At 36.5% G+C, this 19,472-nt stretch overlaps 1 protein-coding gene across 2 annotated transcripts in view; it reads left to right on the forward strand.

Moving 5' to 3' along the window:
- rab36 (RAB36, member RAS oncogene family) overlaps nucleotides 1-19,089 on the forward strand; it is an 86,459-nt gene extending 67,370 nt beyond the window's left edge. For both annotated transcript variants that reach the window (XM_069933658.1, XM_069933659.1), the window contains exons 4-10: nucleotides 1,140-1,241; nucleotides 3,003-3,067; nucleotides 3,159-3,210; nucleotides 6,234-6,315; nucleotides 14,440-14,530; nucleotides 15,967-16,086; nucleotides 18,866-19,089. In XM_069933658.1, coding sequence (XP_069789759.1) covers nucleotides 1,140-1,241; nucleotides 3,003-3,067; nucleotides 3,159-3,210; nucleotides 6,234-6,315; nucleotides 14,440-14,530; nucleotides 15,967-16,086; nucleotides 18,866-18,930 — 577 coding nt within the window. In that variant the 3' untranslated portion in view covers nucleotides 18,931-19,089. The remainder of the gene's footprint in view (nucleotides 1-1,139; nucleotides 1,242-3,002; nucleotides 3,068-3,158; nucleotides 3,211-6,233; nucleotides 6,316-14,439; nucleotides 14,531-15,966; nucleotides 16,087-18,865) is intronic.
- Nucleotides 19,090-19,472: the final 383 nt, after the last annotated feature.

Consider the following 19,472-nt stretch of genomic DNA (forward strand, 5'->3'; position numbering starts at 1 on the left):
TCAGGTGATGTTCTTTCATCATTTGGATTGAAAGTTGGATGCACATTAACAACCCTGAGGCCTTGGTGCATCGAATGCCTGGGAACTTTTACTTAACTTTTAAAGCTTATGTTTCAAGAGTACAAAGATGGTTCAAATTAAATGTCCAGGGAAAAGCATATCTGACATTTGTAAAAATCCTGTCCTTGTTGATTGGCAAGTGAGGCACATCCATCTAGTTCTGCATTAGCCTATAATTTCTGCATTAGATTGTAAAGTTGGTAGTAAGGAACAGCTACTTGTAAAACATTTCCACTAAAAACTCAAAGTGCTAGGGTTAAACAAGAAAGTCTACAGATGCTGGTAGTTGAGGTATACCTGAGGAAGGACCCATGCCCGAATTGTTAGTTACCCTTTGCTTCCTATGGATACTGCTTGACCTACCAAGTTTCTCCAGCATATTTGTATATTGCATCCAAGATGCTGAATGATGCTGGAGCAGTTTCCTGTTGCTATTTTGATTGATGGTAAAGCCACTGCATGCTATCAATGGACAGTGATCTGCTTTCATAATCTCAATGCAACTTGATATTATTTGTTGATGCAATGCTGAATAGGCCTAGTTTGCTATAAATTGTAGGGAGTTATATTGCAAAAGTGGCCGTTAATGCAAATGGCTACTCGGGACATCTCTTCCAGGATTAGAAAACAGACATTTGCATTTTCAAAATCGTCTGTTGAGGTGGACAAGACTACAACCTTTATGTCTTCCTGATCACATTAACTGCATCTGAAGGATCACTCTACATGTGACTAGGTCAGCCAGAACAACTAGGACTCCCTTCACAGGATGAGAGATCAGGCAGTAGCTAACATTTATTTGTATCTACAGTAAAATCCCTGTTATCCGAAATTAAAGGAACTGGCAGTCTAAGCAAATGACAAAAAAGTTGCAGAAAATAAATGTAAAAAATACAAAAGTTTAAAATTGGCGCAATCACACAACATGCAATCTCAACCAACTGGAAAATTCACTTATCCGGCATCTACTAATCCCCATAGGTTTTAATCTTTTCAGTTAGCAGGCACATACTGTCTTTCTTTGTTGTTGAATTATGTTCTTGAAGTATTGTTTATTATGATCCTATTGAAATTTTCAGATTTTGTAAAGATGTGTTTGACCGAGACTATAAGGCCACAATTGGGGTTGATTTTGAAATTGAGCGGTTTGAAATTGCTGGAGTTCCATTCAACCTTCAAATGTAAGTTCTGATATATAATCACATCAGCAGAATTTCAAAGTTTTCCCATTTCATAAAAGATTGCTGTATTTTCAACTTTTAAATTATTCTTGTGCAAATGCATATTTTGAAGTGCAAAGTGAATCTGCGATTCTTTGTTCGGGAATTAATGAGTGCTGAGAAGAAACCCTGATCAGACAGAATGGTGAACTTGATTCACAGAGCTAAGAATTGGGCTGTAGTGTACAAACTTAACCACCCTGAAGTTGCTTATGGAGAGAAATGCATCAACTACACCGTTTTCAAAAAATAAACATGGGATATGGTTTATCTGTGCCCCGAAAGGGATCACTTTTGTACATATGGACCTGAGCACTTCCTCCCAATATTAGCAATTCAGGCTTTTGATGAAGTATTAAACTGAGACTTCACCTACTCTCACAGAGACAAAAGGTTAAACACTAGCTTCTGTGGGACTTCTGAGACCATGGGCCGAAATGAATCATTTGTTGGCATCACTGGTTAAAATCATTTGCAGTGTCTGTAACAATCATGTGGTTCACCTTTCTGCCATCGAGATGTGGAATTTCATGAAGCCTTTTCCTCCCTTTTACTGTTTAGTTTCTGCCAATATTCACACATATAGCTAGGAATGCAAATGTTTCATCTTAGTTCATTGGAATATGAGAGCTTGAGGTTACAGCTTGTGGTGTAAAGTTCTGTTGCCAATAGATCAGAACACCTCACAGATGGAAATATAAATTGCTTGGTCTATTCTGCATCTCAAATACAACACCTCAGAATTTTGGGGGTGTCTTAAAATTATGTGAAGGATACCACGTGTCATATTTTATTTCCCATGTGCAGCCGAGAAGCTTGATTGCCAAGCAATATTTTTGTTTACAAAACTGTGGAATTGAATTCTGGAATTGTATTGCATTACTCCAAAAGTTAAACAAGGGACCTCCCAGATTTAATCATTTTCGTATCTATTTTGATTTTTCTGTTAGCTGTGTATGGAGTACCTCTATTTTCAAAGCATCACCTATTTTGAAATATTGGGGAGCAAACATGTCTTATTAATAATCTCTGTGTATTTCACCAAACAGATGCTGACAGACCTTCTCCTAATCTCACTTGCAGCTTTTGAGACCCAGAACTCAATCTCTTGCTCTTAGTTTTGAAACTCCCCCAACCCCCAGAGCTAGCAGTAAGTTGGAGGCCTTATCTCTACATATCACAGCCAATCTCCCTCCTCCCTGTTTTCTTGCAGTTCCTCTTCTCTTTAACAAACTCATACATTGCCTATCTGAATCACTACAGGTCTTGATTCTACAACCTCTCTAAAGCTCTGGACCCAGCTTTCAAATCAAGCAATGCATTTTGGACAATAAAAGATGTGCCCTTTTTTTAGGCAAAACCAACACCAAAATAGCAATTAGCATATCATCCATTTGTGGTTACCACATGGGAGGTCTTAAAATAAAGAGGTCCACTCATCATTACTAAAATTTATAACTTTTATTATCAAAAATGGACATTTTTAACCCTCCTTGAACTGAAGTTCTGATTTCTTGAGACAGAGTGATGAATTTTTATGCTCTATCTATTCTTCCTCATTTGTCCATCCAGGTGTTCAGAATTATCAAAATCTGTACAATTGAGATTTGTGCTTTTTAACTCTTCAATTCAACAAACACCAGAATCCTGTGGAAAGCTTTTGGAGAAACATAAATTTGCTATTGAGAGGATTGAACTGATAAGTATCTCTGTTGATTTTAGTTGGGACACAGCTGGGCAGGAGAAGTTCAAGTGTATTGCCTCTGCCTATTACAGAGGTGCTGAAGGTAAGCATAAAGCAGCAGAAGAAACAATGTGATATTATCTGAGTTGTTACCAATATATTGTTTCAATACTGTTCCAAATTTATGCTTCCAGTCATTATAATAGCCTTTGATCTGGCTGACATACAGACCCTGGAGCACACATGGTAAGTCTTGGTTTTTCATAGTCCTTTAAATAGTTCTTCTATATTTCAATCTACTGTATGTTTACTGCAATTGTCATAAATTTAGTTGATAGGTATTTTCATTGGTGACTTGTAGCAAGTCTCCATTTTAGAATGTCTCACAATTGAGAATTATTTGTTTCCACGCTGGTTTTATGGGTTCCGAGGTAGGTTATGAGGCCAATGTGGGAACCACAGACTGCCATAGTTGGACCAGCAAATACCAGATGGGTCAGATGGCTACATAGTTTGTAAGATAGTCATTTCCTTCTGCCAGCCATAGAGGACTCCCGATACATGGACTCAGTTTTCTATACCATCCTAGGGATAAAATTAATGAATAATTTGTCAGTTGAAATATGAGGACAATGGACAATAATTCTCCTCACTAGAGCTTTCAAGAGCTCAATTATGATCAATTACAGTTAATCATGATCAGCCCCAGAAATTGACTGTTTTGGTCAGTTTCCTTGGTGGATGAAATGCCATCATAATGGTGATATAATCTGATATTTGCATTTTTTAAATGACCACAACTTACAGTCATGATACAACTTCAGGACATGGCAGGACAGGAAATAAACGAGCACGGACCATCCCAAAGCAACACCACTTGCCTTACGATGAAGAATTCTTATAGGATCTTGGGTAGTGAGCAAATAAACAATAATAATTCAAAAATAACACAGGTAGTATTTGTTGACCATGGTGATTTAATTTCTTTCACTTTATATGGTTGTTTGGTCCACCAGCGGGGTGGGAGAGAGGATGGAGTGAAAGAGTGGTTGCAATACAAAAAAGTGGTGAAGAAACTCAGCAGGTCAAGCAGCATCCATAGGAAGTAAAAGATAACCAACATTTTTCAGGCCTGAAACATTGGTTTGATTTGACTTCCTATGGATGCTGCATAACTGCTGAGTTTCTCCATCACTTTTGAGGATTGAACTTTTGCAGTTTGGCCCCGACCGCAGCATCTGCAGATTTTCTTGCTTAACTCAACTTGGATATTTCTTGCATCTTAAATTTGGCTAAATATCATTGGATTAAGTTTAGAAGGATGAGGAGGGATTTTATAGAAATATATAAAATGAATAGATTGAGCAGGCAGATTGTTTTCACTGGCAGGTGAGGCTAGAACTGGGAGACATAGTCTCAAGATTCAGGGAGATGAGGAGGAACTGCTTCTCTTGGGGAGTAGTGAATCTGTGGAAATCTCTGCCCAATGAAGTGGGGGAGGGGGACAGCCTCATTAAATGTATTTAAGACACATAGATTTTTGAATGGTATGGGAATTAAGGATTATGGGAAATAGGCAGGTGAGTGGAGTTGAGCCTATGGCTGGATCAACCATAATCCGGTTGAATGGTGGAGCAGTCTTAATGGGCCAGACAGCTGACTCCTGCTCCTAGTTTTTTTGCAATCCATATATAACATTACAGTAAGATGGCGAGCTCTCCACTGGCCACCGAGACAGAGGTGCACCAAACAAGAGGTACAAGGACTGCTTAAAGAAATCTCTTGGTGCCTGCCACATTGACCACCGCCAGTGGGCTGATCTCGCCTCCAACCGTGCATCTTGGCGCCTCACAGTTCGGCGGGCAGCAACCTCCTTTGAAGAAGACCACAGAGCCCACCTCACTGACAAAAGACAGAGGAAAAACCCAACACCAACCCCAACCCACCAATTTTCCCTTGCAACTGCTGCAACCGTGCCTGCCTGTCCCACATCGGACTTGTCAGCCACAAACGAGCCTGCAGCAGACGTGGACATACCCCTCCATAAATCTTCGTCCGCGAAGCCAAGCCAAAGAAAGAAGAAAAAGGTAATTCTAAAGCTCAATTTAAAATTAGCTTTCAGATTCAAATTTTTATTTGGCCAAGCTTTTGATGCTTTCTTGTCCCTGTTTGACATCCATCTTATTTGTTTCTCCCTTGGGGCACTTTACTACTATAAACGTATAAGAATGCAGATCTTTGTTAATGTTGATACTATTCAAGCAAAGTGCCCAGAACAATGTTGTGAAATGAGCTTAAATATCAACTTCAATTGCTTTTAGTCTTTTATCCTTCAGCGTTTTAATCGGGACAAAGTCCTACTTGACTTCTGCTCGCTTGGTTTAATTTGTTTCCATGATAGAGTTGATGAGTTCATTAATACTTCTCATAATCTTGAATGCCAACAGATCAACTTGAAATCTCTAATTTTCCAGTGAGAACAAATTAAGATGGTGTTAATTTCTGAGCTGAGATGTTGAATTGCATCACATTGGAAAATTAATTCTATCCTAAGTCAGTTGCATTAATAATCATAGAATGGTGAATTGTTATAATTGCAAATTTTGGCCAATCACTTCCAGTAACAATCCACATCCACACATCTGACATCTGATATTAGACATACATATCATGATGTCAATTGTTGTGCAACGTATTGTTCATGTCCCTTCTGATATAAATAGAAGCAATAAGTTCCATGCATGACTGTGTGGAAAATGAGGAGCACAATGCAATTTCATACATGATTTAAAAGGAGGTTCTGCTGACATCAGGATACTTCACAAGACAGCTCATTGGAGATGGGGCACATCCATTTAAAATGCTCAATCTATATTCAGGTGAATATGCTTTTATAAGAGACTGAAAATAATGTTGCATTAGCACAGATAACACAGTTCCGGCTCCACAGGCAGGCTTCTCTGGGGGGGATAGCTGGTCAGGGGTAGGAGGAACAGAAATTAATTGTGAAGACCACATGACCTGCAGCTTATCTCTCTCCAAACATGGCAGAAGCTGTGCTCTTTAATGCTGGTCCTGACAACACCTCCATAGACAAGTTAGTGCACTTCTTGAAGTAACAGTAATGCTTGTTTTCAACTAGCTTTACGATCTTTTGGGAGAGGGAGATTGCCAAATTCACTCTTGCAAAATAAAGTATTGATAGTTATAATTTTACTTGCCTCTTTTGCAAATCTTCTCAAGGACAATAATATTTGTTTCTGTGACAGGCAGTGGCTGGAGGATGCACTGAGAGAAAATGATCCGGGTTTGAATTCCATATTTCTTGTTGGAACGAAGAAGGATTTATTAGTGAGTAATCATATTTTCCTTGATAATTGACTTGATCAAGAAATTAATGTTCATCTTCCTCATTTGTGACTTCTCTTACACATGAAAGAAAACTCAGGGTACAATTGTTTTGGGCGCCTCTTGTATCCTTGAGACTCCAAAATGATGACAGCGGGACCCACACACCTTTTTTTTTAATTTATTATTTTTCACACTATAAACCATATTGACCAATATACATACAGACATTTTTTTCTCTTGAATATATACAGTGTCATTTTCTCCCCCTTTTTCCCCTCCCTTCCCTCCCTCCCTCACCCCCTTTCCCATTTATTTGAAGTTCAATCTATAAGATACATTTAACCTGTTAAACAATGTTGTCACTTAATAAAAATAAACAAGAAATTTTACTGAGTCAGTTCTTTTCGTTGTCTTCTCCTTCTGTCATTTTAGGTGGTGGAAGTCCATGGTAGGATTTCTCTATTGTATTTCATGTATGGCTCCCATATTTGTTCGAATATTGTGATGTTATTTCTTAAATTATATGTTATTTTTTCTAATGGAATACATTTATTCATTTCTATGTACCATTGTGGTATTCTCAAGTTGTCTTCTAATTTCCAGGTTGACATAATACATTTTTTTGCTACAGCTAGGGCTATCATAACAAATCTTTTTTGTGCTCCATCCAAATCGAGTCCAAATTTTTTATTTCTTATATCACTTAGGAGGAAGATCTCTGGGTTTTTTCGTATATGCTTTTTGTGATTTTGTTTAATACCTGGTTTAGATCTTCCCAAAATCTTTTCACTTTCTCACGTGTCCAAATTGCATGAATTGTTATTCCCATTTCCTTTTTACAGCGAAAACATCTGTCTGATACTGTTGGGTCCCATTTATTTAACTTTTGAGGTACTTTGAATATAACTATGTATCTAGTTATATTGTATCATGCATAACCTCGTGTTTATTGTATTTCTCATAGTTCCGGAGCATAGCTTTTCCTATGTTTCATTCTTTATCTTTATGTTTAGATCTTGTTCCCATTTTTGTTTAGGTTTACCGTTTGTTTCCTTGTTCTCCTTTTCTTGCAGTTTGAGGTACATGTTTGTTACAAATTTTTTAATTATCATTGTGTCTGTAATCATATATTCAAAATTGCTTCCTTCTGGTAACCTCAGACTGTTTCCCAATTTGTCCTTCAAGTAGGTTTTCAGTTGGTGGTATGCAAACATTGTATCATGAGTTATATTATATTTATCCTTCATTTGTTCAAAGGATAATAATTTATTTCCCGAAAAACAATTTTTTATTCTTTTGATCCCTTTTCTCTCCCATTCTCTGAAGGAAAGGTTATCTATTGTGAAAGGGATTAGTTGATTTTGCATCAATAATAGTTTTGGTAGTTGGTAATTTGTTTTATTCCTTTCTACGTGAATCATCTTCCAAATGTTGAGCAAATTATGCAATACTGGTGAATTCCTACGTTGCACCAATTTTTCATCCCATTTATATAGTATATGTTCAGGTATCTTCTCCCCTATTTTATCTTGTTCTAATCTGGTCCAATCTGATTTTTCCCTTGTTTGATAAAAATCTGATAGGCATCTTAAATGTGCGGCTCAATAATAATTCTTAAAGTTTGGTAGTTGTAAACCTCCTTGTTTGTACCATTCTGTTAATTTATCTAGTGCTATCCTCGGTTTCTCCCCCTTCCATAAGAATTTCCTTATTATTTTCTTTAGCTCCTTGAAGAATTTCTCAGTTAGGTGAATTGGTAATGACTGAAATAGGTATTGTATCCTTGGGAAAATGTTCATTTTAATACAGTTTATCCTTCCTATCAGTGTTAGTGGTAAGTCTTTCCAATGCTCTAAGTCGTTTTGTAATTTTTTCATTAATGGATGATAATTTAGTTTATATAGATGGCCAACATTTTTATTTAGTTGTATACCTAGGTATCGCATTGCTTGTGTTTGCCATCTAAATGGTGATTCTTTCTTAAACTTTGTGAAATCCGCATTATTCATTGGCATTGCTTCACTTTTATTTGAGTTGATATTGTACCCCGACACTTCTCCATATTCCTTCAATTTCCTATGTAATTCTTTTATTGATATTTCTGGTTCTGTTAAGTATATTATAACATCATCTGCAAATAGACTGATTTTATATTCCTTCTCTTTTATTTTTATCCCTCTTATTTTATTTTCTGTTCTTATCAGTTCTGCTAGTGGTTCTATAGCTAACGCGAACAGTGAGGGAGATAGTGGACATCCCTGCCTTGTTGATCTACTTAAGTTAAATTGTTTTGATATATATCCATTTACTGTCACTTTCGTCAATGGTCCCTTATATAATGCTTTAATCGAATTAATATATTGCTCTGGTAGGCTGAATTTTTGTAGTACTTTGAATAAATAATTTCATTCTACCCTGTCAAAGGCCTTCTCTGCGTCTAAAGCAACCACTACGTTGGAGTTTTATTTCCTTCTACTGCATGAATTAAGTTAATAAATTTACAGATATTGTCCGTTGTTTGTCTTTTTTTAATAAATCTAGTTTGGTCTAGATTTACTATTTTTGGTACATAGTCGGCCAATCTGTTTGCTAATAGTTTTGCTATTATCTTATAATCTGTGTTAAGTAGAGATATTGGTCTATATGACGCTGGTGCGAGTGGATCTTTCCCTGTCTTTGGTATTACTATAATTATTGCTGTTTTGCATGAATCTGGTTTGTTTTGTGTTTTATCAATCTGGTTGATGACTTCCAGGAGGCGAGGAATTAATAAGTCTTTAAATGTTTTATAGAATTCTATTGGGAATCCATCCTCTCCTGGTGTTTTATTGTTCGGTAGTTTTTATAATATCTCCTGTCATTCTTCTATTTCAATTGGTTTTATTAATTTATTTTGCTCCTCTGTTTGTAATTTCGGTAGTTCAATTTTAGTTAGAAATTCATCTATTTTGTCTTCTTTCCCTTCATTTTCAGTTTGATATTGTTGCTCGTAGAATTCCATGAAGTTTTCATTGATCTCCGTTGGATTATATGTAATTTGCTTGTCATTTTTCCTTAATACCAATACCATTCTTTTCGTTTGTTCTGTCTTAAGCTGCCATGCTAGAATTTTGTGCGTTTTTTCTCCTAGCTCATAATATTTCTGTTTTGTCTTCATTATGTTCTTCTCCACCTTATATGTTTGTAGTGTTTCATATTTTATTCTTTTGTCTGCCAATTCTCTTCTTTTAGTTGTATCTTCCTTTATTGCTCATTCTTTTTCTGTATTTGTTATTTCCCTTTCCAACTGTTCTGTTTCCCGATTGTAGTCCTTCTTCATCTTAGTTACATAACTTATTATTTGCCCTCTGATGAACGCTTTCATTGCGTCCCATAGTATAAACTTATCTTTCACTGATTCCGTATTTATTTCAAAGTACATTTTAATTTGTCGTTCAATGAATTCTCTAAAATCCTGTCTTTTAAGTAGCATGGTGTTTAATCTCCATCTATACATTCTTGGTGGGATGTCCTCTAGCTCTATTGCCAATAACAGGGGTGAGTGATCCGATAATAGTCTAGCTTTATATTTCGTTTTCCTAACTCTCCCTTGAATGTGGGCTGATAACAGGAATAGATCTATCCTTGAGTATGTTTTGTGTCTACCTGAATAATATGAATATTCCTTTTCCTTTGGGTGTTGTTTCCTCCATATATCCAAAAGTTGCATTTCTTGCATCGATTTAATTATAAATTTGGTTACTTTGTTCTTTCTGTTAGTTTTTTTTTCCAGTTTTATCCATGTTTGAGTCCAAATTAAGGTTAAAATCCCCTCCTATTAGTATGTTCACTTGCGTATCGCTATCTTCAAAAAGATATCTTGCATAAATTTTTGATTTTCTTCATTAGGTGAGTATACATTGAGTAAATTCCAAAATTCTGAATATATCTGACATTTTATCATTACATATCTCCCTGCTGGATCTATTATTTCCTCTTCTATTTTGATTGGTACATTTTTATTGATTAATATAACTTCTCCTCTGGCTTTTGAATTATATGATGCTGCTGTTACATGTCCTATCCAATCTCTTTAATTTCTTGTGTTCCATTTCAGTTAGATGTGTATCTTGTACGAATGCTATATCAATTTTTTCTTCTTTCAGTAAATTTAACAGTTTCTTCCTTTTGATTTGGTTATGTATTCCATTAATATTTAAAGTCATATAGTTCAACATAGTCATATCATACTTTGTTTATCTTTCCTTTCTGTTTCCTCATCACCACCTTCCATTCTTATCCATTTCTGCTTTCTTTTTTTGAACACATTATAAGACAACATTTCTAAAACATAAAATATTTCCACTATTCTCATATCTAAAATTCCTTTAACCCCAATAGTCCCTCCCCTTTCTGAGTTGCCCTTTGTCCCTTGTCGGGCAACCACATCTCCCCTCTCCATTTGGATTTGCAAATCCGCTCGCAAGCATCAACTGATTTCGCAGTGACTGTTATTCTTCCCCACCCAGCCCCCTCCAGAAAAGATTTTAATCTTCATATATAACAAAGGTCACTCTCTTAATTCCCTCCTTACTTCCTTTCTTCCCTTTCTTTCTTCTTAGTTCTTACTTATACTGTATTTAAAAAAAAATATATATATATATAGTTTATTGTCATTCTTGTTCTTGTTACATCTCTTCATCTCTCTGTCTGTTTTGTAGTTGTTCTGCAAATTTTCGTGCTTTTTCCGGATCCGAGAATAGTTTGCTTTGCTGCCCCAGGATAACTATTTTAAGTACCGCTGGGTATTTTAACATAAATTTATAACCTTTTTTCCATAGGGTCGTTTTTGCTGCATTAAACTCCTTCCTCTACTTCAGGAGTTCAAAACTTATATCTGGATAGAAAAAAAATTTTTGACCCTTGTATTCCAGTGGTTTTTTGTCTTCTTTTATTTTCTTCATTGCTTTCTCCAATATATTTTCTTTTGTTGTATATCTTAAGAATTTTACTAGAATGGATCTTGGTTTTTGTTGTGGTTGTGGTTTAGGGGCTAATGTTCTGTGTGCCCTTTCTATTTCCATTTCTTCCTGTAATTCTGGTCTTCCCAGGACCCTGGGGATCCATTCTTTTATAAATTCTTTCATATTTTTGCTTTCTTCATCTTCCTTAAGGCCCACTATCTTTAAATTGTTTCTTCTATTATAATTTTCCATTATATCTATCTTCTGAGCTAACAGCTCCTGTGTTTCTTTAACTTTTTTATCAGATTCTTCTAATTTCTTTTTTAAGTCATCTACCTCCATTTCTATGGCTGTTTCTTGTTCTTCCACCTTGTCTACTCTTTTTCCTATTTCTGTCATGATCATCTCTAATCTATTCACTTTTTCTTCTGTACTTTTTATTCTTCTTTTTATTTCACTGAATTCTTGTGTCTGCCATTCTTTTACTGTTTCCATATATTCTTTAAAAAAAATATATCCATGTACTTGCCCTTCCCTTCATCTTCCATTTCTCTGTGTTCTCCCTCCTCTTCTTCTGGGTCCACTCCAGGATCTGTGTCCTTTACCTCTGTCTCTTCTGATTTTCTTGTTGGGTTGTTTATTTTATTTTGTTGGGTATTTTTGTTCTTCTTATTTTTATTAAAAGTGTCTTGGTGTTGGTCTTCTTCCTCTGAGTTGGTCATCTGTTGTTTCTTTGATTTCCTATTTTTATTCTCTTCCTTCTTGTTCCCGTTATTTTCTATGTTTTCCTGTTGAGAGTCTTGCTGTCGTGTTATTCTTGTCTGTTTCAGCTGTGGAGATTTACTCCTCAGCTGGTCACCCCTCCCGTCGGTGTTTTTGTCTTGTGCATTGCGCATGCACAAATCCTCACGCATGCGTGGTTGCGCACTTTTGTTTGGCTCCGTGAGCCATCTTTGTAGTCCTGAGTTCGGGGTTTCCTCTGACCTCAGGGAGTGGGCTTCTCTCTCCACAACGGGCCTCCTCGTACCGGTAAGGCCTTCACCTTCCTCCTCCGACGTCCTTCCTTCTTCTTTTCTTCCCATTGTTTTTGGTTTTTTTTTCTTTGCTGCCATTTTCTCCACACTTTCACTTTCAATTTGTTATGGTTTCTGTGTTAGTGACTTTGTTTTTTCCCTACCTTTTTTTTAACTTTTCTGGAGAGGGCTGGAGTTCCCCTACCGGCCACTACTCCATCAGGTGACTCCCTGGGACCCAGACACCTTTATGACACTATAGATTAAATGCTGTCTTCTTAGATACATAACTGGCATCACCATAATTTCCTTTGAAATACAATGAAACCAGCATCCTATTTTGGACCTCACTAATCCAGCCATGTCCCTCTCCTAACCTCAGATGGCCAAGCATTCAGCAGCAGAAATGTCCCCAAGCAAGCTGCTAAGGGATCAGTAGCCATTTATAAGTTTGGTTTTTTTTTGTCAGTTTCATATGGCCATTACTTTCATTCATCATGCTTCTGATGCCGTCCATAGTTGCTTGAAGTTTGTGGGTGTGAGGTAGTTGTAAATGGTGCAATCATATAGGGATATTGGTCGTCCTACATTCATTCAGCCAGTACTAATTGTACCAATAATTAATACTGACAGCATACAGCAATAATTATAACAAGAGAATGCAATGATGCCACTGTGCCAGCAGTACATTGAACAGACATGGGAAAACTCAGCCATCTTTTGAGGGTTATGCAGTTTGACTGCCAAATCTCTGGGCTATTGGAATGATTTCTGCCATCACTGATAAGCATTTGTCGAAAGTTTGCTTTAATTTTTTTTTAATTATTTTTTTATATTTAGACATACACCACAGTAACAGTTCCTTCCAGCCCACAATCCCATCCCCATGCCCCCAATTACACTCAATTAACCTACAATCTCCGTACATTTTAAATGGTGGGAGAAAACCAGAGCACCCGGAGGAAACTCACACAGAGAGAACGTACAAACCTTTCGGACAGCGCCGGATTTGAACCCGGATCCTGGTGCTGATGGTATGCTAACTACTACACTAATCATGCCTCTGATTTCACAGGCTGCATCCATGTGTATTTATTTGTATTGTGCATTAATGTGGTCACAGCAAGCCCTTGGGAATTTTGCTTCAGAATAATGGAGTGCACACCCCAAATTGGGCCAATGGGGCTGCTGACTGCACATGTGCGGACAACCACAAAATCAAATAAAAACTACTATGCAAGAAATTGTCTTTTCTCTGACTAGAAATGGCATCTGCCATTTGATTTACCATTCACAAAGCTTGAATAAAACAGAGTTAATTTATTTACATAGCAGGCATAGCTAAACTACTTTTCTCGTCCTAGCCCATTTATAACCAAACGTTGAACCTCAGTTACTGCAAAGTATTCACTATAGTGAGAAAAATAAACTTTCATAATGATGGAATCCCATTTCTTCCAACTATCAATTACTTGGAAAAACATTCTTTATCATTCTCTCTTGCACCAATCTTTATTTCTATTTTGGTTTTGTACATACCCGAGTTAATATTGAAATTAATGTTCGCAGTTCTTGGTTCAGAATTCACTGTTGAAATGACTTTGTTAGATCATTGCTGTGATAGTCTCTTCCATCTGAAACCTTAACTGTTTATCTCCATAGATGCTGAGATGCCTGTTGAGTCTTTCTAGCATTTTCTGTTTTTATTAAGTAGAAATTAGACTTCACCGAGTTGTTCGGAAGAATTTCTGAATAATATTATAAAATGAAAGAAAGAAAATGCTTAATAATTTTGCAAAATAATTTCATTCATTCAACAATTCCATTCTTTTATCCATATTAACAGTCATAGTTTGGCAAAATGTCAATAGTGCGATGGAATATAATGATGTAGAGATGGCCACAAATGTTCTGGATAACTTACTTGATTATAGTACTGGAATTATAAAAAGGAAAATATGCACAAAACTGTTACCCCATGGTTACCGAGGGGTTTGTGTACTTCTAAGGCATCAAAAGCTTGAGCACCTGAGGTAGTTTTCATATCGAGTCAAGAATGCTTCTCACATTGGTACCTGGGGAAGTTTAAAAAATATAAATTAAGTTTCTTCTCAATCTGGAATATTCAGAAATCCAGCACTCTAACTTTCTGTGTGTTTATCTATCAGTCACAGGCAGAATGTGAAAGAACAGAAGCTGATGCCATCAAAATAGCTACTGAGATGCAAGCAGAGTATTGGTCTGTGTCTTCTAAAACAGGTGTGTGTTTGGTAAGCAGAAGCTGCCATACCTCTGTACTGAGGATTTGTAAACACAGGTTCTCTCACAGTCACATGCATGCAGACTGTCATGTTCTCTCAGACACAGATACAAATATACATACACACACATTCATATTTATTCTTTCACTCTCGCTCAGCCTCTTGAACATGCTCACCCCATCATGCATGTTCACTTTCCTGCTCACTAACACATGCTCACTCAATCACAAAGAAAATCACAAGGCCGCTGAAATTCTAAAGCAATTCTCCCAGCATAACTTCAGCAGTAACCCGCTATTCCACAGATTATAGCAGGAGTCTGGAATTCATACAAGGAGGTATGAAGACCACTTGCTTTGTTTCGTCCCTGAATTGGCCAGAGTCTTCAGAATTTGGTCATAGTTATCCAAGTTGGATCAAGAGTGAGCTGAATCCTGAGCCAATTTGTAGAAGAACACTTATTCCTTTCTATTCCCCTAATCCACCTTAAATCCAAAACCTTAAAGGTCCCTCTCATCCTTTCCCAAATGCAGTGGTGCCCACTGACTTACCCCACATTATAAAATGTCAGCTGTTTAACTTACAATTTCAAAGCAGAGTTCTTCCGATGGTTTATTTATGCATATTAATTCTTAAAAATATTTTGCCCAAGTACATTATTTTCTAGGAAATGAATGCATATTTGGAGTGTCTAATTTCAGCAGACAAGGAGTGAAAACTATAAAGTACTTGCTTTGAAATTAAATTCATTCACAAATTACTTAACCAGTGCTCAGTAACCGTATAAGGCAAGAGTGTCATGTTTCTAAACATTTTTCTCCTTGGTGTATTAAAAACTGTGTTCTTTTCAATCATTCATTGAGTATCTTTGAATGACCTGGTATAGGATGATACTGGATTCCTGCAAGTATCCCCCTGTCATTCTGCCACTACTGTAGATGTGCCAGGCTCATTATTTCAGTATAGAGGAACCCTGTTTTATCATTTTGTCATATTACTGTTTAAAGAAAAAAATTGCACCCAAGTCCTTTGAAATATTTCAAAGTGTATGTGCATCTGTGTTTTTAATTCTGCATTATTCTGCTCTTTGTAAAAGCAATCATCCAATGGAAAACCACACAGTCACAATTATTTCTTCAAAGGCAATTAGGGATGGGCAATAAAAGCAGAAGTTGCGGTATATTAATTTCTAAGATGAAATAACTTTTTTTGTGATAAACTCATCAATACTCAACAGTATATCTGCTTGTGAACATGTAAGCATACAGGTGAAAAGCCTGAAAGGTATTATAATTTTGTAAGCTACGATGAATGACAAACCAACTTCATAAATGAATTAAACACCACAGAGTTGGCCTGCCCCACCAAGGGAAGAGGATAAGATGAAAGCAGAATGTCATGTTGGAATAAAGTTGTAATATATTCTTCCCACAGGTGAAAATGTGAGAGAATTCTTCTTCAGAGTGGCAGCCCTGGCATTTGAAGCATCTTTGCTGAAAGAGTTGAGAAAAATTGACTTGCCCACTACGAAGATTGGTGAGGGAAGCACCATCTGTAAGTACTCAGTGACTGCTCAGTGATTTTGCAAAAGCAATGGATTTCTTAGTTTCTGATTTCACTCCAAATTCTGAAATCTTTATATTTGAGCAAGAAAGGACAGAATCATTGAACTCATTTAACTTTATAGATCATAAAAGATTTCAATTCAGATAAAAATAAAATCAGAAATATTCCCTCTTGGTGCATTTCATACAATTCCTCTTAGAGAACACAAATGCCATTGTCATTCCTCAGTAAGTGTTAATTGGGATGAATTACTTAATTCAACCAAATAATGTACACAAAAAACATGGAACATGACTTCCCATGCACCCCGTTTCTTGTTTCCAGTGTTAAATAGATGACAGATTAAAAGAAGAGACAAGGAGATAAAGCAGAACTGAAGAGATGTTGTTATATTACAGTAGTAATCCTGTTAAAAGAACACATAACAGAATTCCTTCTGATTCATCATGATTAACTCAAAGCAGAAATCCAATAAATGATTCCAATATGGAGGGCAGACAAACTTTTAACATGGCTGTCATTCCAATGCCTATTGTTCTCGGTTATTTGGCTTTTTCATGATGAGCTGTAAGAATCTATAAATCCATCTCTGCATTCAATAGAATGCAGAAAATATTGAAATTGATTTCTGAAGAGGGATTAAGCAGATTAGGGGTGTACCCTCTTTAGAAGAAAGAGAAACAACCTCTGTGATAGAGGCAAAATGTTTTTAGTACTTAAATGTATAAATTTTTTAATTTTAGACATACAGGCCATTTCGGCCCATGAGTCCGTTCCGCCCAATTTATACCCCATTAACCTACACCCCCCCCAGTACATTTTGGACAGTGGGAGGAAACCGGAGCCCCTGGAGAAAACCCATGCAGACACAGGGAGAATGTACAAACTCCTTACAGAAAGCACAGGATTCAAACCCCGGTTTGATCCTGATCACTGGCGCTGTAAAGGCATTGTGCTACCCACCACCACCCCCCCCCCCCCCTTCCCTGGCATGGTAAATGCAGGGATGCTGTTTCTCCTCCCCAGGGTATCTATAACCAGGGTGTTCTAGCCTCAAAATAAAGGATCATCTATTCAGGATAAATATGAAGAAGTTTCCCCCCCTACCGCCCCCCACCACTACCCCCCCATCTCCAGATGATGGAGGGTCTTTGGAATTCTATACCCAAGAAGATTATGCTTTGTTATTCCATATGATCATAATTGATCTGTGCAATCAGCATCACTTTCCTCTGCTAATCCCATTTTCCTTAATTCTCTTAATATCTAAAAAAAATATAGTGATTGCTATTTTGAATACATTCAGTGACTGAACTTCCATAATCTTCCTGTGGAAGAATTATATCTTTGAATTGTCAATTGAGTTCTATTAGTGATTAAGCTTTTAGACAAGCTTATTAGGACACTTTAAACATCTTTATTTAGTGATCTTACAATGACTAGAAGTAAAGGATAATTGTGCAACTTGAATGAGTTTAAATTTATGAAAATAATTATTAGTCATTTATACACATCTGCTCCATGTATTAATTTGGTGATGTTATCAGGGACTGCAGCAAAATCCTCAAAATAACTAAGGTAAATTAGTTTTAAAATGTTTGTGATACTGCTAATAAAAGGAATTACTTTAGTTCTTTGGAAGATATCTTGATGACAAATTTTAAAACTCCTTGTGGTGCAGACCTTGATTTTATTGAAATCAGTATTGATCTTGGATCCTATAGTTTTCAAATTAGATTATAACGGTAGAAGAGAGATTATGAAAGTCAATATGCTTGACATCAAGAGGTCTGTCTCATCAAGGTGGAAGTTATCTTGAAGCACTGCATCGCCACTTTCCAGAAGGTTCATTTCCAAGTTCAAAAGGGAGTCATCAATATTATACAAACCTTATCCAGTGGACATTGACATTGGGGCCTCCAGTGATTTTTTTTCATGAAGAATTATAAATGTTCAGAGTTAAAAAGTAGTATTTGGGATGTGGGTGGCCATGAATCTCAGAACAGATTTATACTCGTGACATTAAGTAAAATTTAATTTATCTACCTATGATTGACATCACAAAATGGTCATTTACTTTCACTTCCTGAGGGTTTTGTCAGGTACTCATTCGAGTTAAAGTAGAATTACCATAGACTTTTTGTTTAGGTAAGTATTTGGGCATAGTAATGTTAAGACTTGTATTCCATGGTAAAAATCCAGAATGAGTTCCTTTCAACAAGGTTGAGCAAATGTTTCTACTTTCTCTGGAGTAAGAACGTTCTCCTGGAGGAACTCGACAAGTCGAGAAAAAGGACTGTCAGCAGTTTGGGCCAGAACCCTAGGTCAAGGCTGCTTACCGCTTTTTCTTCTGCACTCCTTCAGTGATTCAGTGAGATTGCTATTAAACATTAATTTTAATTTGTGGACAGGTAATAGAGTTTAACCTCCAAGAACGTCTGGATTTCACCAAGGATTATGATGCGGGAATAGTGGCAGGACTCATGTCATGATTATATAACCTGTATGCAAGATCAGTTGCCTCCAACCTAGACCGAAGGACAGGGAGTAGGGGATGGGAGATCTAATTTTTTTTAAGAATCCCTTTCTATTCTTTAAACAATCCTGAAAGTTCACAAGAAATAGTTGTTAGTCCAGGGTGTTGTATAGCTGCCAGCTTGTCAAAAAGTGTAGAAAAGGCAGGAACAAAATACAGTCAGGGCTCTTAAAAAGAATTACATGAAATTTATTTAACTGCATGTACACTTTTTTTTCTTCAAAAACATAGGCATTGAAAGACCTACAACCGGACCCTTGGAAAGCACAGCAAACTCGGCCACTGGTTGTTGCTGATGGTTTAATTGCCAGCCTTTTGCAAAGTTGATTGTCCTCCCCGTGTCATTTGAATACTGCATTGGGATGTAAACAATACATGGACTGCGATCTGTTGTCAGGTCTGCACATGCATAACTTGTCCTTTATATGAATCAAAATAAATGGGATGACTGGAAACTTCAGAGTAAGTTAAATGTTCTGAAATTTAAATTGAATACTGGATTGTTATTTAAAAATAACAATGATATTTGTGCAACTACCTTATGAAGATATTTTAGGCAAGAATTTACGTACTGGTTATTTACTAATTTGGATTGGGGATTATTCAGTTACCAAGTACTACTTGTGTCAAAATTCAATTCAATATAATGTTAATGTGTGTAATAAATAAGTAATCACAATTGAAATGACTGTTTTTGAAACAATTGTGCTAAATAACTGAAGGTTATTAAGATGTTTATTTGTGATCTTTGTGAATGTACTCTTTCTAATCATTGCTCGAATAGTCACCATCCAAAATACAAATCTCTCCCATTCTCTGAAGGAAAGGTTATTTATTG

Source organism: Narcine bancroftii, chromosome 4 (assembly GCF_036971445.1).
Source record: "Narcine bancroftii isolate sNarBan1 chromosome 4, sNarBan1.hap1, whole genome shotgun sequence".
NCBI classification, from domain to species: Eukaryota; Metazoa; Chordata; class Chondrichthyes; order Torpediniformes; family Narcinidae; genus Narcine; species Narcine bancroftii.